This window comes from Pogoniulus pusillus, chromosome Z (genome assembly GCF_015220805.1).
Source record: "Pogoniulus pusillus isolate bPogPus1 chromosome Z, bPogPus1.pri, whole genome shotgun sequence".
Lineage (NCBI taxonomy): Eukaryota > Metazoa > Chordata > Aves > Piciformes > Lybiidae > Pogoniulus > Pogoniulus pusillus.
In genome coordinates, this window is record NC_087309.1 from 101,310,483 (window position 1) to 101,328,226 (window position 17,744).

Below are 17,744 nucleotides of genomic sequence, written 5' to 3' on the forward strand. Positions count from 1 at the left end.
AGCCTGATGTTCTGGGGACTTACTCTTAAACCTTTTGAAATTTCCCAATCTGCATTTGTTCCCAGAACTGGAATCTCTCTGCCTCTTTAAAATGCCTCTTTAAAATGTTACCATTTAAAATCTTATAAAACTAAGTAATAACTCTAGCACAGAAGCAGTAAGTGTTTGAATTACAGGTAATACAAAAGTTAATTGAAGCCTTGATGCAGTTTTATGCTTTTGTCATGCTCCATTCCACTCATATTATTGTCAAGATAACAGCTGTGAAAAATGTTTATTTGCACCATGGTACAGGCTCCACACTGCTTTTTCTCAAGACAATTTACTGAATTCACACTGTTCATGCTGAGGAGGAGTGAAGGGAATCAAAGTAATAGCTCAGAAAAAGGGAGATGCACATCTGCTGCAAAAGCTGCATTTTAAAAGGAGGTCAGTTTTGTTTATTACAGCTTTGGGGTACCCCCAGCTAGGCTGAGGGCTCAAGCTCTCCCAAAAACTTCCTGGTCGCATACACAGTCCATACACCAGCTCGAACTTCAGTGCAGCCTGCACAGATGGACAGCCTCAACATGCAGGGAAACATATCACATCAAGGGACTGCTTTGCACATGAGTTCTGTCTCAGCTGGTAATCAGAGTACAGTAAGCTAAAATCCTAAGTCTCCAAACACTTGAATTTAAGAACAGCTACCAAAGGAGAAACACAAGCCCTAGCTGTTCTTTGAAGCACTCTGGAATGCAAGTGCTTAAAGACAGTTATTGTCTCAGGAATGTTTTTAATTTCAAATTTAGACAGTGCACATCATGGGACAAATAAACAGCTGAAAGAGAACAAGTAGAACTGAGCTGATAATTTGCACAAGTCTGCAGAAGTCAATCAGCATTTTCTTATTGACTTTGGATTGCGCAGTAGTTGTTTGTTCTAGCCTTGAAGAGCTATGTTCAGCATGCCACAGAGACAAGAGTCAGAGCTTTTGCATTTTATCAGCAGGGTATGCTTTAAGAAGCACACGTTGTGACTTTAAAGAACTGAGAGAGGACAAAGTCAAGATCCTGCCCCACCGGGAAGATGTGGCTGGCCTGTACTCATTTGGGAAGTGCAAAGAGAAAGCACCTCTTTAATCTCACATCACATCTACTAATGTGGAGATTTGGTGGGCCTCCCAGGCAGAGGCTGGGGTTTATGTTTCAGGGTGCTGTCTTTACAAGAGACCTCGAACTGTGGGATAGTCTGGAAAGTTTTAACCCATTAGCTCATCTGTGTAAAGCTGGATTCAGACGGCACTCAAGAAATGTAACGTGTTGTACTTCTCATAATGCCCTAAATACCTGCTGGATGTGTCATCATTTGACACTGCACATTAACTTGTGATCTTTCCCTAAATATTACACCTTTTAGGTGCAAAATATTGTCCAAAATCATGACACCAGAATGATTTTTTTGTTTGTTTGTTTGGCTTTTGCTCTCAAAGCATTTGATCGGGGCCACGCAATCCTTTATTGAGCTTATTCAAGCATATGGCTTGGATAAGAAAACAGCACTGGAGTTTTGCCTCTTTTGAATGCTGTGGCCAGGAAATTAAACATCTTGCTACCTATTTTAAATCTGGGGAGGCAATATGTGAATGACTGAGGAGGATATAACATATCTGGATATTATGCTTGGCTTTCAGTTTGCCTTTTTTTTTCTGTAATGTACTTTGAAAGCAAACACTACAATTTTTCCCAATGACATGTAATTTTCTAAGTTTGCCAGCCTTATCCACAGAGGACAGGGGCTGATGCATCTTCTCTAATTGGCTGGTAACTTATTCCATATGTATTCCTGAAATGACTGAAACTGATTACCATGCATCACAGTTAAGTTTAGGCGAAGACAAGCGGCTACATCCTTAAACATGTGAGTCTTATCTCAATGACCTTTTGTTAAAAGTCAGGTTATATTAACCTCTCATCAAGCAGTGATTTTGATTATGCAGCTACTAATCCCATTCAGTGTTCTGTATTCTTCTTACCAGATAATAGAGATCTACTTTGAACTTCAGGTGAACCAAACATATGTCCTGAAATGGTTCCACTCTCCTGCACTGGGCAGCTTTGCAGTAGTGTCTAGCTTATGCCATGACACAGCTACTTCACTTGCACCTTTTAACTCTCATGTGCCTGTCTAGGGATTTAACTCTGCCCCTGCAGAATTTAGAGAGTTTGCACTAATGTGTGTGTAGTACAAATGCAGGGTTGAGGTGAGTTCATTCATGCCTGGCACATTGCTCTACCACAACAGAAGACAGCGACAAGGCATTCATTAATATCACCTTCTGTCAAGCAAAACTTGCAGGTTTAGCCTTGCAGCAAAGTGCTGATACAAATTTATCTGGCAGGAAAAAAATGCACATTTCTGCAAAGCAGCTGTCAGTACAATCTTAACTCAAAATTGTAAAAAAAAATAACAAAGGTCAAATATTAGACCACTTCAGACAGTCTGGGCTGTCTCATTGCAGTTTGGCCCTCAATCTGATCAGGCAGCTGAGCCCACTCTCAGCATACTCAGTGGTCTGGCTGTTGCCTGGTCAAGAACAGAAATATTTTTCAGGGTCTTATGTAGCAAAACTTCCTAGTTTTGCATGTTTAAATCTTGGGTTCACTGTGAAAGTATTGAAATACAGCCCTTTTTTAGCATCATGGAGGGAGGCTTCTCAGAATAAACTGTACATGTTTACTCCTAAATCCTCTGGGTGGATGTGTGCAGTTCAAACATTTCTACTGCTCCTTCAGTAAGCCTGCCATTTTTGTCAGACCTCCAAATGCAAAACAGATCTAAATTGCCACCCCTGGAGCAGACCATGAGGTGTGAGAGGAAAATAGGTTCTGTTATACGTACTCTACTACAGGATCACAGGATCACAGGATATTAGGGGTTGGAAGCAACCCAAGGAGATCATTGAGTCCAAGCTGCCTGCCAGGGCAGGACAATACTATCTAACACAGACCACAGAGGAACACATCCAGACAGGCCTTGAAAGTCTTCAGAGAAGGAGACTCCACGACCTGTCTGGGGAGCCTGTTCCAGTGCTACCTGCAGCTGAATGTCAGCAGAGTATGATTGTCTCTCTTCCTCCACATTAATGCTGATGCATGCAAGGATTTATCCTGTTGAGCCAGATGTGTTGCTCATCACAGGAAAGAGCAGAAAAGCACAATTGGAAGAATCATCTAAAGACATAGTTTGCTGAAAAACAGAGGTTGCTTTCTTCCCATCCCTACCAAGTGCAGTGTAAAGGCAAGACCATTTACTTCAGCAGGAGGACCCACTAATGGGGAATGCCCTGCCTGTTGCTAAAAGTCACCAAAGAAGAAATTAAGTTTAGCTGTATATATACAGCTTCTGACTGTTGGAGATGCATCCATTGTATCTTTCACTTATGCAGACAGCACTCCCATCTGTTTTTACGTGCAGATGCAGGTCTAACTCCAGGTAACAGGAGTCATAAATGTAGTGTGGGCAAGATTAGCAAGATGAAGACAGGAGATAAACTAGATGACTTTGCAGGCAAGGAAATTGGACAGAGCTCTTGCAGTCCTATCTCTTGTGCCTGCTGAGAAGGTTGTAAGTCCATCTTTGTGGTATTTGCACTCATGCATTTCTTAGGGGCAAGAAATCCTCTAAGCAATGCAACGAGATGAGCACCACAAGCTATTTGTCTCCCTTATGGCATTAGGGACATGCACTTCGAGCACTGCTTGTGTGACTGATGGATTTTCTTTCTACTCATAGAGAACAGTTAATGTAAGCAGATAATCTTTCTGCTACCTTCTGCTTGCTTTTATTTCTGCCATGATTAAAAAGAATTTACATGAATGACTCGTGCTTCCTTTCTTTATATTGTTCAAGGAGTTCTTTGCTATTTTTAAACCTTTGTGCAAGGCTATGAATTCACTGTTTGGCTGCACTGCTGCCACATACAGAAACTAATTCTAGGCAAAGCTAGGATGATGTCAGCTCTTTTAATGAGAGACTATCACAATTTAAACCTGAGATTTCCAAATATGAAATCATGCTCCAAGGCAGATTATTAGAAGTAAGAGAAACAAAAATCACAATTTCCCCCTTCCTTATGCTTCCCAGTCCTTGCCAGAATTTTAGTTTGCTTTCTGCAGACTTTTTTGATTGTTTTGTGTGTGTGTGTATGTGTGTGTGTGTGTAAATACTTCAATGTTTCTCAAGTGCATCATAAGGTGTTAACTGAGAACAAGATTGCTAAGACTGAGAACAATTTTCTAAGCAACACTGTAATCTCACTCTCTTAGAATGTCTTTAACTTTAGGGCTGGTCTATACTTAGGGTTTCATTGCAAAACACATGTAGATTATGGTTCTGAGGACTTTTTGCTTGCATCATAGTGCAAATCATCCAATTGTAGAATCGCCCAGCTGGAAAAGCCCAACCATAACCTAGCAGTTCCCAGTACACAACTGCTAGACCATGTCCCTAAGCACCTCATCCAAATGTCTTCTAAACACCACCACAGACAATGAGCTTCATAACACCTTTGCAGCTACTTTATGCTGCTACAGCTAGATGTTGAAAAGGGGTTGCCCACAGAGTTAAGCATGCAAGAAAATGCACGCACAATTGGAACCAACACTAGTTCCTCACTGCTGTTCACCAGAAACGATGTTAATGTGTAGAAATCTCCCATTAAAACACGGGATCAAGACAGGAAGTGCAGGATTTTGTAGTGAATGGATGAAGATACAGCTGTTGTCCCAAGCTGCTATCACTCCCCACACAATCGAAGCATGCAAAAGCTATGTCAGACTATAGCTAGCCTAGGCTAGCTCAAATCACTCATAAGAGCCTGACTGATCTGAAGAGAGATAATCCATCTCAGTGATGGAGATAAGCAATGGCATTAACTACTCCACTTGTAACCACCAGTAAAAGCCTATTTTGGTGTTTCCCAGTATGGTGCCAGACTACATCTGCAACTAAAACATGCAAATTGGAGATTTAACATTCTTAGTGCAGATGCATCACAGTGCTTCTGGCATGGTCACATCCATTCTTCTGACAATGATGCCAGCCAAGGATCCACATTAATTGGGCATAGGTCAGTGTTACTTTCACCCCTTTATGGAGGGGGCTGCCTTGTTTGTATTTAAGTCCAAAATATATATGACAATGTGAAAACTGGAAAACCAAAACAAAAACAAACAAACCCCCCCTTTTAGAATAGAAAAGCAAATCACAGAGAATTGTGCTATGAGCTCTATAGCCTGTTCATCCACCTCAGTGAATGACACTGCAATCAGATGCAGAAAAACAGATTAAATGATCTAGCACTCTTAAAACAATTGCTATCAGAGAGCCAGATCACAGGAGAAGTGGCACCTACAGCACTCTCTGTAATAGCTTTTTCTGAGATTGAATATTTTGTGGAAACTGAGTGTGAAATATTTTCTTAACTCTTAGAGGTGAGAGCTCCAAGCACAGTTAAAAGAGTAAGAATGTTTTCTTACTACTGCTCTGGAATACAACAATGGCTAAACATAGCATATATTCAAGTTAGTGCAAAAAAAAGATACGTGAGTGGTTTTCTTTACCATTTAAATTCTGCGTTTGTCTTCATGATGATATGTGATCTCTCCCAGTCTGAATTTCATGAAGCTACCAAGCCATTCAGTGGTTCAATAAATAGACATGTCAGCACCCTTGCTGAAATGTCTTTTTTCCTAGGCTCTGTCTCTGGCTTGTGGTTTTTTTTCCCTCTGTCTCCTGGTTTGAGGATTTTTTTCCTGATTTGCTTTTCATAGGAACAATTGGTGGCAAACTTTGTGGTTTAACACAGCATCCGTCTACTGGCTTAGCTGGGAACCACCAAGAGAGAGACACAAGGACATAGTTTGGCTTCCTTTTTTAATGACAAATCACAGGTAGCTGAAAGAAAGTATGCTGAGAAACAGCAGGAATCCCTGTGGTTCAAGTCAAGTGAAAATAGTTACTCAACTAAATTTCCTCCTGGGACTGTTTAAAACCAAATGGGCCAGTTAGCGATGGTCCAGGATTTACGTGGTTGGACCTGGCATGCTTCCTTCCAGTCTGATCAGGGCAGGACAACCTCTGATGAGCAACAGACTGGCTTGTAGGTTTGAGGTGGCAAGACATTCTAGCAGGCCAAGAGAGCCAAACTGGGAGCAGTAACATGGCCTTTTGGTGCATGTGTGTGATCTGCCTTGGCTCTGAAAAGGACTAAAAGTGTTTCCACAAACACTGTTTCAGTGTTAGAGGGTAATACATCTCAAAATGTTCCAGCTGCCATGCAAGCAAACATTTGACTATGCCCTAACTTTTCACAGCAGATACAAATGGCTGTCATGTGAGAAATGAAGAAAGATTGATATAGTAGAAGTCAGTCACTATAAGAGTGGTGAATATTGATAAGTTCTTTGTCTGCCTTTTCCTTTGAGGAGACAAATCTTTGCCCTAAATATGTTCACCATCTGAGCTCCTCATGGTGCAAAGAGCCCTTTTACTGCATGAGCTGCTTTTGCAAGAGGATGTAGACTGAGAGGTTTCAAGTGGATATAACCTACTCCACTGTTAATGGCTGAATGGTACAGGTCTTGGAGTTGTTTCCCACCAGCTTAAAAACACAGCAATGAAGTCAACATGCTGAAAACACAGATCACTCTGTTGATAAAAGAAATAACAAAACTAAGAACCTGTGTCTGTGCTTTCTGGGTAATTGTGCATTTCTAAAGCATTTTCTAAGGCAGTTATAGGCCCTAGTAGAAAGTTCACATACTTCAGTATCTGAATTGTATCTTAGAAAGAGAACACAAACCCAAAGGAGTTGACAGAATGAGATGGACAGAACAAGTTTCTTTGACATGACTACTGCCCCAGGTCCTGCTAACCAACTTAGAGGTGCTTCCCCCGTGATCACAGTACTTATCATGAAGAACTGTGATTGAAGAACAAGCTGCTAAAGTTCCCCTTGTTTGTTATGTCTCTTCACCTTCATCCTTCCTTTCTTGACAATCTCTGTTTATCTCTTAGATGATCTTGGTGAGATGAGAGCCCAAATTTCTTCCTATTGTCTGCACTTTGATTTCTCTCCCAAGTCTACATGGATATGTCCTTAAGGAAAGAGACTGTTAGCTCAGCTTCATTCCTGTTGTATTGTCTGATCTTCTTTATTGTTAAACTGCTGTCATCCATCAAATCCTATTCACAGTTGAAATCAACAGCAAATTAAAGGAAACAAATAAGTCAGCACAGTGCTACACAGAACTGCAGCTAGCATGCACAGAGATGGATGAAAAGCCACTGAGCCTCAATAGTGCTGATGGAGCCACCCTGCAGCTGTTCTGGTTGTTGCTTCATCACTGCTGCAGACTATGACAGATGTAAAACTTCAGCTATGCTAATGGCAGCATGAACACGTACTACGTGCAGCCTTTACAAAATGTCCATGGATGTGAACAGGCTTGGGGTTTTTTCCACATCCAAGTGTGATTATAAAGTTGCTGTGTCCTTCACACATATCAAGTCAGGGGTCTATGCTGTGGTCTGTCACCAAGTAGTGTGGAAGTGAAGTCTATTCACAGGCTTGTGGTATTTATATGTTTGTAAGACTTTGGAGGAAATCTATCTTTTCTAATTTCTAGGCTTGAGACTTTCATGGTCTTTTTTTTTTTGTATATCCTAGCTAAGTACACATATTACCACTGTAATGGTCTCTTCTTAATCCTTCATGAATTGCCACATCAGTGGAGAACATCACTTAGAGGTGGACAACTTAGATCAACACCAGAACCTACCAAGGGCTGTGCTAGTTGTGGGCAAAGGTGTGAAATTAGACAATTCACATCTCTGTTTAGCATCCTAGTCACACGATCATCCTTTTTTGGAAGGCATAGGTTGCATATCTGTCAGCACTTTGGAAGAGAACAGCAGTATGTCTTTTAGTCAGCTCACTCCACTTTCTTCAACCACATTGGCCACTGGTTCAGATGAGGAGTAATTCTTCCTTTTGAAGAAAAGCAAACCAGAAGCTCTTCTGCAGGCTCACAAGATATACTTTTCAAACACTAGTGGAAACACAAATATTCAGATCAAGTATTATTCCTTCTAACACCGGTAACAATGTGCGCATGGAATCAGACTAAATCTACTCTGACATGAAATCCTGGAAATACTTATGATATAGATCTAGAGATTTCAGCACCAACTGCTCCCATCCTCTGATCCACAACTACTTGCTAATGCAAGCAGAGACATACATATGAAGAAAACGTGATGGAGACTTCACACTTCCAAACACACTGCAGAAAAAAAGACACAAGGCCTAAGTATGAAGGGATGCTGTAGTGGAATGCTGAAAAAGGGCACACAACTCTGTTTTACACCTCTGTTTGAATAGCAGGAGAGCATATATGTATCAGCAGACAGAGATCCAGTGCAGTAAATGCTCTGCAGACATATGCAGCCTGAGATTATAATGAATAATGCTGTCACAGAGAGCTGGAAATAAAGGGAGTGAAAACAAACAAACAAACAAAAGCAAACAAACCAAAACCAAACCAAACCAAAAAAAAAAAAAAACATTTAAAAAAAAAAAAAAAGAAAAAAGAAATCAGGACAGAACAAATTTGGATAATTTTTTTCCAGCACTGCTTCCACAGCAGGAATACTGTAGGGGAGCCATAGCAGAGAACAATGCAAAGAAGAGGTCATTTCTATGGTGAAGTCACAGGATCAGACTTCTGGCTTTGTGAACTTCTCCAGAGTGCTGAGATCACAACAATAAAAACGGCTTCAGATTTCAGTATTATGGTTTTAATGAGGTCTTTAAACCTTGCTGGGGACAGCCTATTGACTCCGTGGACTACATGGATGCCATAGCTGAGCATGTGGCAAGAGGATGGGTTAGGTCCAAAGAACCTGTGCTGGAAATAGCTAAAAACACCTACAGGATTCTGGTACATGAGTTGTACAGATGCTGTCCAAGGCTGTCAAAGGGCAGAAAAAAACACCAGCCAGCATTGCTGGAAAGAAAGATACAGGTGTATAGCCAGCACTTCCATGTATCCACAGTTAGACTACAGCTCAACCTAGCAGAGACTAGGGCAGTACCAGCCCCACCAGCACTGGGCACCACCTTAGAGACAGTGATGGCCACTGCAGGGGATGAAAATGAATATATCCTTCCTCAGCCACTGCTTGCTGTGGCAACCCCTCAAGCACCCACTGTGTCTTTGTGTCTTCTTCCCAGAGGTGGCTGCCTCTCTACAGCAGGCAAAGATGTCTTTCAGTCATTGTTTTTGTAGTCTTTCTACTTTCTTTAATAATGATTATGAGATACTATGGCTGGTGACAGAACACGGATGGTAAAAATGGATTCAAGCAAAGCAAACTCTTATCCTTGCTTATTGTCCCATGGGCAATAAAATGTCTTTGGTTTTGTAGGAACAGGTGGATTGGATATGCTGCCAAGGAACCCACTAGGACCATGCCTCTATGAAAGTCCTGAAGCTGAAGAGGGGGCAGGGGTAAGTCTCCTCCCACTGCATCCTTGTGGGAAGCATCTTTGTACTATGCTCCAACATAACTTTTGATGGCAACTTGCATTCAGTGGAATGGGTCACATCTCCAGCTGTGAAGAGGTCACCAGGCTGGGAGTAGTTTGCACTGCAGATCCTGTTGGTAAAAACTGCATTTGCATGACTACTCCAGGGTTTCCCCCTAAATCTCAAAAAGCCTGGTGCAGCAGCTGAGATCAGGAGAATCTTCAATTAAAATGCATCTATGAGGAGGTCCTGTTAAATAATCCAAATAATCCTGACAGCTCACTACAAGATGGTGTCAAACCAGTGCTCAATCCTTCCTCACCCCTGCCATCATTCTAACCCTTGCACGCTTTCCCTTGGACCTTCTTTCTTCTTGGACCCCTCTGCAGTTACCATTACCCCCCTCCTTGCATCTGCTGGAAACCCATGCACAGGCAGCTCATCAGCTTGAGGGCAACTGTCTGAGAAGTGTTGCCCTCACCTGTCAGCCTGATGTGGCTGGGTGCTGCACAGAAACATAGTTTCTCTGGAAAAGGCTTGATGTGGGTATTTCTTTGTTATTTTGATTGTGAATGCATGCAGCTATGTGTTTTCAAGAACCGCAAATGAATTTGTCTGTAAGATGCTGGGAGCAGAAAGGGAGTGAATGGGCAGTGAATTCATGCAGAGCTAACACATTCATCTTCAGGGCTGCTGACACTGCTGAGTGTGAAGCACGTATATCTAACAACAAAACAGCCATGTTAAAAATTAAAGGCCTCTCCAACAGCTTCTGTCATAAACTGGATTTTTAAATAAAGGCACAGGCTTGGTCATGCTAAACCAATATTAATATCTAAGCTTACTTTAATATTTTACATGCCTTTAAATTTAATTAAAACAGTAATCAAGACCATTCAAATCGTTCAAATGAAACTGATGAAGTGGATTTCAAACTTATACTATTAAAAACAGAGTTTTTTTCCTTAGACTACAGTTGGTTAAATACAGTGCACTAACTCCTCCATTTAAAGAAGACACATGTAGCAAGTTTGCATCTTATTCTGGCCTGTAAGTAAAGTTTGGTCTGAGAAGTTCGGATCAGCTAGCTTGAAGGTCTGCAATAGTGTGGTGAATAATCAGATAAAGACTGCAAACACAAAACCTTGTTTTGAAAGCCTTGCCTTAGGATTTTCTTATCATATCTACTAGTTTCCTTTACCATTAAAAACCCAGAAACTCAAAATTCAGGTTTCCCATGGTTTTTAAGTGCTAACAAAATCCAGCGAGGGACAGACCAATCTGATGTTTAAACCAAACCAAACAAACAAAAACTCAACCCCCCCCCAAATCTGCTAATAAACTACAAGTATGAGTCTGATTAAATGTTGTTAACAATTTAGAATAGATAATACAGCACAGAATTTCACATCCTTGGCATCAAATCAACAAGTCCTCGGGGGCATCAGACAGTGAGAATATATGTTTCTTTAGGCAAATAACTTGCAACACAAGCAATAGAAGTAAGGTTTTAACTGACAATGCGAAGCCATCAAAATGAAACTTTCACATTATGATTAAGTCAGACACTTAAATTCTTTCTGGACATGAACTTGCAAAGGCATCCCCAGACATTTTGCAATGGTTGCTATCAGTGCTCTGCATAGTGTAGTATTGCTTAGTGGCAGCTCATGTATCTCAAGCAAGACCTGTAGCACTGCTGGGAAAGATCTGGATTTTAACCGGTCCCAAACTTTATCTGCCTTAAGCTAAGGTCATGCCTAAAGGAAGAAGGAGGGGGAAAAAATTCAATGAGTGTGGAATGAAATTTGTTTTAATAACACAATACTTCCAGTTCTTGGGAGTGCAACACCATGCAGAACAAAACCTGACTTAGCATTGTTTTGGTTTCAGCATTGACTTAGCATTGTCCTTGGTTTTAAAAAAAAACAAGGTCTTGTTTTTTTTTAATAACGACCCCCTGCTGAAGGAGGAGGTTTAATTGTAGAAATCTCTTAAGAGGGAGGCTGACTCAGTGCTGCCACTGACGCAGTGGTGAGCAGAATCAGCAAAACGCTAGCACAGGAAAGTCAATAAAGTCCATGACAGTGTTTTTACCAGCATGGAAGGAAATTAATTTTGTCATAGCAGATGATGAAACACTGAAATTTTCTTTAATAACTTGCTATCAAATTGTGGAAGAATAGAAGCCTGGTGTTTGAGGAAAAGGCTACGTGGAGCAGCTGCATGTAAACTCCTGAATTTGCATTTACTCAGAGAAGCAAATTCAAGATCAATTGTTCTTTCTATCATTAAAGACCAAGGGGCAATGTTATTATTAATGGTCAATTTTAACATTATATTTAATGATCAATTATAATAATGGTCAATTTTAGATTAACTGTCAAAAGAATCTATAATCTTTTTTTTTTATTATTATTATATCAAGAGAAAAATTTTGAATTACTAGAAATCAGGGAATAGAAAACCACATACCTTTGTTATTTTCAACAGCCTACTCACTCCAACTAGGGAACTGGGTTATCAAAAAGTTCTCTTCAACAAACAAGAGGCAAGAAGCTACCCCTAGGTCCAGACTGTGCTCTTGACTGCATGCTTCAAGCCAATAGTAATTTCAACAAGGAATAGAAAACTCTTATATCTAAGACATAATGACATTCATGATCACTGAAGACACAGATCAATGCACAAATATTACACGTCATTCTAGTCATGAGGCAGTGTAATACTGTTGTGGAGGCAGGGAATTAATGTGGCCGAGTCAGGAATTTTATTCAAAAATAGAGTTATTTTATTTTCCTGAAAACTCACCCCCAAAACTATATACAGAAATTAATTTGGTTTTAATTAGCAGATTCAGTTAGGTTGAGAAGATCTACAAGGATACCATAGGTAATTTGACTATTTTGGAAGTCAGAAGTTGGAAAAGGCTGAGCTATTAAATGATAGCGCTCCCCGTTAATAATAAAGCTGAGCCAGAGCTACTCACAGGTGACCCAGGCTGGCTGAAAGAAGGGCGGTCCAGCTGCTTGTCCCCTCGGGTTCTCTTTCAGAAGCCGTCTGAGGGTCATTAAGGCCTATTGAGCCTGCTTAAAGGGTGCTTAAGGTGGGAAGCTGTCCTTAGGAGCAGAGCACCAGGGGTTCCTTCTGAAGAATTTATCCAGGCGGGCACAAACTCTAAGGAGGCCACGAACTCTAAGGTGGGAACCCCAAGGTGGGACGTTCCCCAATCTTTGTACCCTTCCTAGACAAAGAGCAGAGTTACCACTTCCTAGGCGTGAAGACCACAGCCAATCGTAGCCCGATTCCAGCGCGGGCACTGCACAGGGCATGAGGTCTTTTCTCACCTTTTCCTCTCCCATTCAAACCACAGAGGGAGAGGAATTTAGGGGTATACAGGATTCCAGGACAAACACTCTCCCTTACAGGAAAGAAAAAAAAACAACATGTTTTTTTTCCCAAAGAGCCACTCCACGTGATGTTTCACAGTATCACAGTATCATCAGGGTTGGAAGAGACCTCACAGATCATCAAGTCCAACCCTTTACCACAGAGCTCAAGGCTAGACCATGGCACCAAGTGCCACGTCCAACCTTGCCTTGAACAGCTCCAGGGACGGCGACTCCACCACCTCCCCGGGCAGCCCATTCCAGTGTCCAATGACTCTCTCAGTGAAGAACTTTCTCCTCACCTCGAGGAGAAATTTCCCCTGGCGCAGCCTGAGGCCACCTGAGAGAAGAGAGCAACCTCCTCCTGGCCACAACCTCCCTTCAAGTAGTTGTAGACAGCAATAAGGTCACCTCTGAGCCTCCTCTTCTCCAGGATAAACAATCCCAGCTCCCTCAGCCTCTCCTTGTAGGGCTGTGCTCAAGGCCTCTCACCAGCCTCATTGCCCTTCTCTGGACACGCTCAAGCATCTCAATGTCCCTCCTAAACTGGGGGGCCCAGAACTGAACACAGTACTCAAGGTGTGGTCTAACCAGTGCAGAGTACAGGGGCAGAATGACCTCCCTGCTCCTGCTGACCACACCATTCCTGATGCAGGCCAGGATGCCACTGGCTCTCTTGGCCACCTGGGCACACTGCTGGCTCATGTTCAGGCGGGTATCAATCAGCACCCCCAGATCCCTCTCTGTCTGGCTGCTCTCCAGCCACTCCAACCCCAGCCTGTATCTCTGCATGGGGTTGTTGTGGCCAAAGTGCAGCACCCTGCACTTGGAGCTATTGAACCCCATCCCATTGGACTCTGCCCATCTGTCCAGGCGGTCAAGGTCCCGCTGCAGAGCCCTTCTGCCCTCCAACCCAGTCACATCTGCCCCCAGCTTGGTGTCATCTGCAAACTTGCTGATGACTGACTCCATGCCCTCATCCAGATCATCTATGAAGATGTTAAAGAGGATGGGGCCCAGCACTGATCCCTGAGGGACACCACTAGTGACAGCCGCCAGCGGATGTGGCACCATTCACCACCACTCTCTGGGTCCGGCCCTCCAGCCAGTTCCTAACCCAGCACAGAGTGTTGCCATCCAAGCTATGGGCTGACAGCTTAGCCAGCAGTTTGCTGTGGGGGACAGTGTCAAAGGCCTTGCTGAAGTCCAGATAGACCACATCCACAGGCCTCCCCACATCCACCAAGTGGGTCACCTGATCATAGAAGGAGATCAGGTTGGAGAGGCAGGATCTGCCCTTCCTAAATCCATGTTGGCTGGGCCTGAGACTTTGGCCACCCCTCAGGTGGGCAGTTTTTGCCCCCAAGATAACCTGCTCCATCAGTTTCCCTGGCACTGAGGTCAGGCTGACAGGTCTGTAGTTCCCAGGTTCCTCCATCCGACCAAGCTGGACCTATTGTTGAACAAACCAAAGCTTATGAATGATCTTGGAGGTTTTGGGTTTTTTTCCTTCCTTCTTGTTTTAACTAGTAAAATTCTGCTTCTTCTGTTGCTTTTAAAACGTATCCTGTTATGCCTGCAGCTCCTTCTGGAGCACAGGTTCAGCATACCATGTACTCTATTACTGAGCCCTTCTTGCAGCTTTTGCTCAAACAGGCAAATGTATATGTGTGTGGGAGTAGCATAAACTGCAGCTGTTTTTCTTTATTTTTCCACCATCATTACTGCTGACTGCTAAGAAGGAAGAAGACATATGTATATGCCATTTGGTTTCTCTGCAGCACTGCTGCATGGGAGGTTGGGAGATTGTCTTTGTGAACAACTCCTAAAGAACCATTGGTAGGCTGAAAGAATGTCTTGCAGTGAAAAGGATGCTGCTGTTTTGCAGGAATATTTTATCCAGGACACAGAGCTTCAATTTCCTCTTTCACTGGTTTTATGAAAGCTTATATTGCCACAGAACATAAGCCAGTCAAAGAAATTCTGGAAAGGTTAATTAATTTCACTGAATAGTTACTTAAAACAAGCAAAAAACCCAATCCAAACAGATCCAGGATGCAACACCTGTGCCTCATCCTCACCCAGCTGCCATGAATGCACTTTACAGATAACTAAAAATGTTAAAGACTTTGATAAACTGCTCAGGAGCATTTTGAAAGGGAGATGATCTTTCTTCACAGTGTGTGTATCTGAAGTGCTGGAGGCCAGATAGTGAAAATCACAGGTCACCATTCAAAGTGTAAGTCTATGTGGCCTCACGTCACCTCCTCCCTAACTTGCAAGCAGTTTAGGAAGTATCCTCCTGCCACGGCAGCCATGGAAGTGGTGTTGCAAAATTCATAGACACCAATGCAGTTAAAAATCCAAGGTAAGGTACAAAGCAGCTTTCAGGAGTAAAATAGGTTTGGGGTTTTTTTCCCCTGCAGCTGAGAATTTCTCCAGTTGGCTCCTTTCAGCTCTCATCAATGCTTTTTCTAGGTTATGCTGCCCATACTTGGTCCTAGCCATAGCTCAACTTGTGCTGAAGTCAGCAGAATCGGGCTGGGTAATGGAGAGGAGGATCCACCTGAGTTATTGAACTGCCTGTTACAGCACACAGCTAAGAGTTCATTTCGAATTATGGTCCCTGCTAATTGTTCTCGAGTACGTCTTCATATTACCACTGAGACAGGCAATGTTAGCCAGGGAAGACAAAGATCATCAGTTGTTCAAAACAGTCAAAGCCTTTATGCTTTACTGCTGGTACTGTAATTTTATTTCCGTGCCTCTACATGGGCACTGTCAAAGCAAAGTAACCAGACTATCAAGCTGTGGTACCTGTGTAAAACATACCTGTCTGACCTCCTATCCAAAGACAAAGAGGACTGCCTCCTCCAACAGTATGCTAGACACTGAAGTGCACGCCGGTTTCATAGTGCAGAGATTAATACTGTGTATTTTCAATTAGCAGGCTTCTCACTATGGTTTCATTTTGCACAATTTTACTTCTGATGATTGGAAAATGCAGTGAAACTCAGACGTGAACTTACTGAAGCTCGTTAGGCTGGCCACAGGTTTAGTCACTGGGCCTGTTCCCTTGATAATTCAAGAAAGGGACACATCTCTAGAAACTGATTTTGTGGTTCGTTGAGAAAAAAAAGCATTTTTGTCATGAGGCAAGGAATTTCTTCTTTGCATATTATCCACTTGTCTCTGAGGACCTTCAAGCAGGTTTGGACTTCTCATTGCATCATTTCTAGCATTCCCATCCACCACGCAGCCAATTATGCATGCCAGCTGGAGGCATTCAGCACCATTGCAATAATGCTGAAAGGAAGCCTTGGGTATAGGGAGAGCTGGGTAGGAATGATTATGTAGCCTTGGATATAGGGAGGACTGGGTAAAATGGCTGGAGAAGGCAGCTCAGCTGCAGAAGAGATGTACTTCAGTGTCCAAAATGTGTAAGATTAGACCATACCAAGCACTTGCAGGACTGCTAATTAAGGCTGTAGCAACACAAAGGTGGAAAGTATGGCAAGCGAATCCTGCTGTTCTTCTATGTAGTAGGGAATTTGGTCCCTGAAGGCTGATAGGGTTCCCCATGTAGAAGTAAAAGCAAAGACAAGGATTTGTCTTCTCTGTAATTGTTAGTGCCACACATGTGGCAACCCTCCAGGAAAAAGTGGCACAAATGTGCCATCCTGCATTTAGTGTTTGGAGCTGAAGTTAGCACAGTGTTAGCTCTGTCTAGTAATTAAATGTACTGTGTTTAGGAACACTGACTTGTTTCTGAGGCTGCTGCTTGTGAAATGAAAGAGCTAGGAACATTTAAATATGAGCAGGTGAAATGTAAATAGTATTAATTTTAGTAGTTATAGAAATTGTATTGTGCAACATTATTTATCAGCTTTTGATTCCCATCTTTGTTTCTTGGTTTAAAAAGGTTTATGTCATGTTCTTTCCTGCTCATCACACTTTATTGCACTAGACCATGCTATTATCTCAGGTCTTTCTCCACATTTTGGTCTCAAGAGCTTTTTTTTATCCTGTAATCCAGCCACCTCTCCCAGTTTCTACTCCCTACATAACTCCATGCACATGTTTCAGGAAAACACTCTCTTTTGTCTGCTGCTTTCCCTCCCTCTCTCTCCTGCTAGATATCTTTACAAGATCAACCCACACCTTACAAGATCAACCCATGCCTCTTGAGAACCTCTGATCATATTTTGTCTCTGCTGAAAATTCCAGACTGCCACGTGGCTTAGTTTCTGCTAATTGTTCCTATTTGTTGCCACTTTTACTTTAGTTTCTTGTGTCTCACACAGCTGCTTATCTCCCTTGTTGGATTACCTTTCCTGAGGTGACTCTGGCCCCAGTTCTTTCCTGCAAGGGCAAATGTTTCTGGTTCTCAACACTCAGTGTTGCTTATGTTAACATATAGTGACCACATAGAAATCATTAGGCTAAATGAGACTAGTTAATTAAAGGAAAGCCTGTTTCTAGTTGAGGTAACTGCTTTGGATATATCTATGAGCCATGGCATTAAAAAAAAAAAATCCATCTGTCTCTTCCCCTGTGCTTTTGATGATTAATGGCAATGAACTATTTCTGTGCTACTTTTGTTTGCACAACTAGAATTTGTAGTCACATTTACAACCAAGTCCTTGCAAATAACTGTAAATAGAAGACTCAGTGAAATAGACTGTGTTTGAGTGTTTATTAAACATTTCTGTACTGTGTATTTTGTGAATGGGCTATACAAACAATTTTACTAGCTCTACAGACTCTTGTTCCAGTTGTAGAG

General features: G+C 42.2%; 1 protein-coding gene across 1 annotated transcript in view; it reads left to right on the plus strand.

The window, feature by feature from the left end:
* The window catches only part of PALM2AKAP2 (PALM2 and AKAP2 fusion), a 340,888-nt gene that overhangs the window by 191,893 nt on the left and 131,251 nt on the right, over positions 1–17,744 (plus strand). Inside the window, exon 8 of the mRNA XM_064176851.1 lies at positions 9,472–9,554. Coding sequence (XP_064032921.1) covers positions 9,472–9,554 — 83 coding nt within the window. The remainder of the gene's footprint in view (positions 1–9,471; positions 9,555–17,744) is intronic.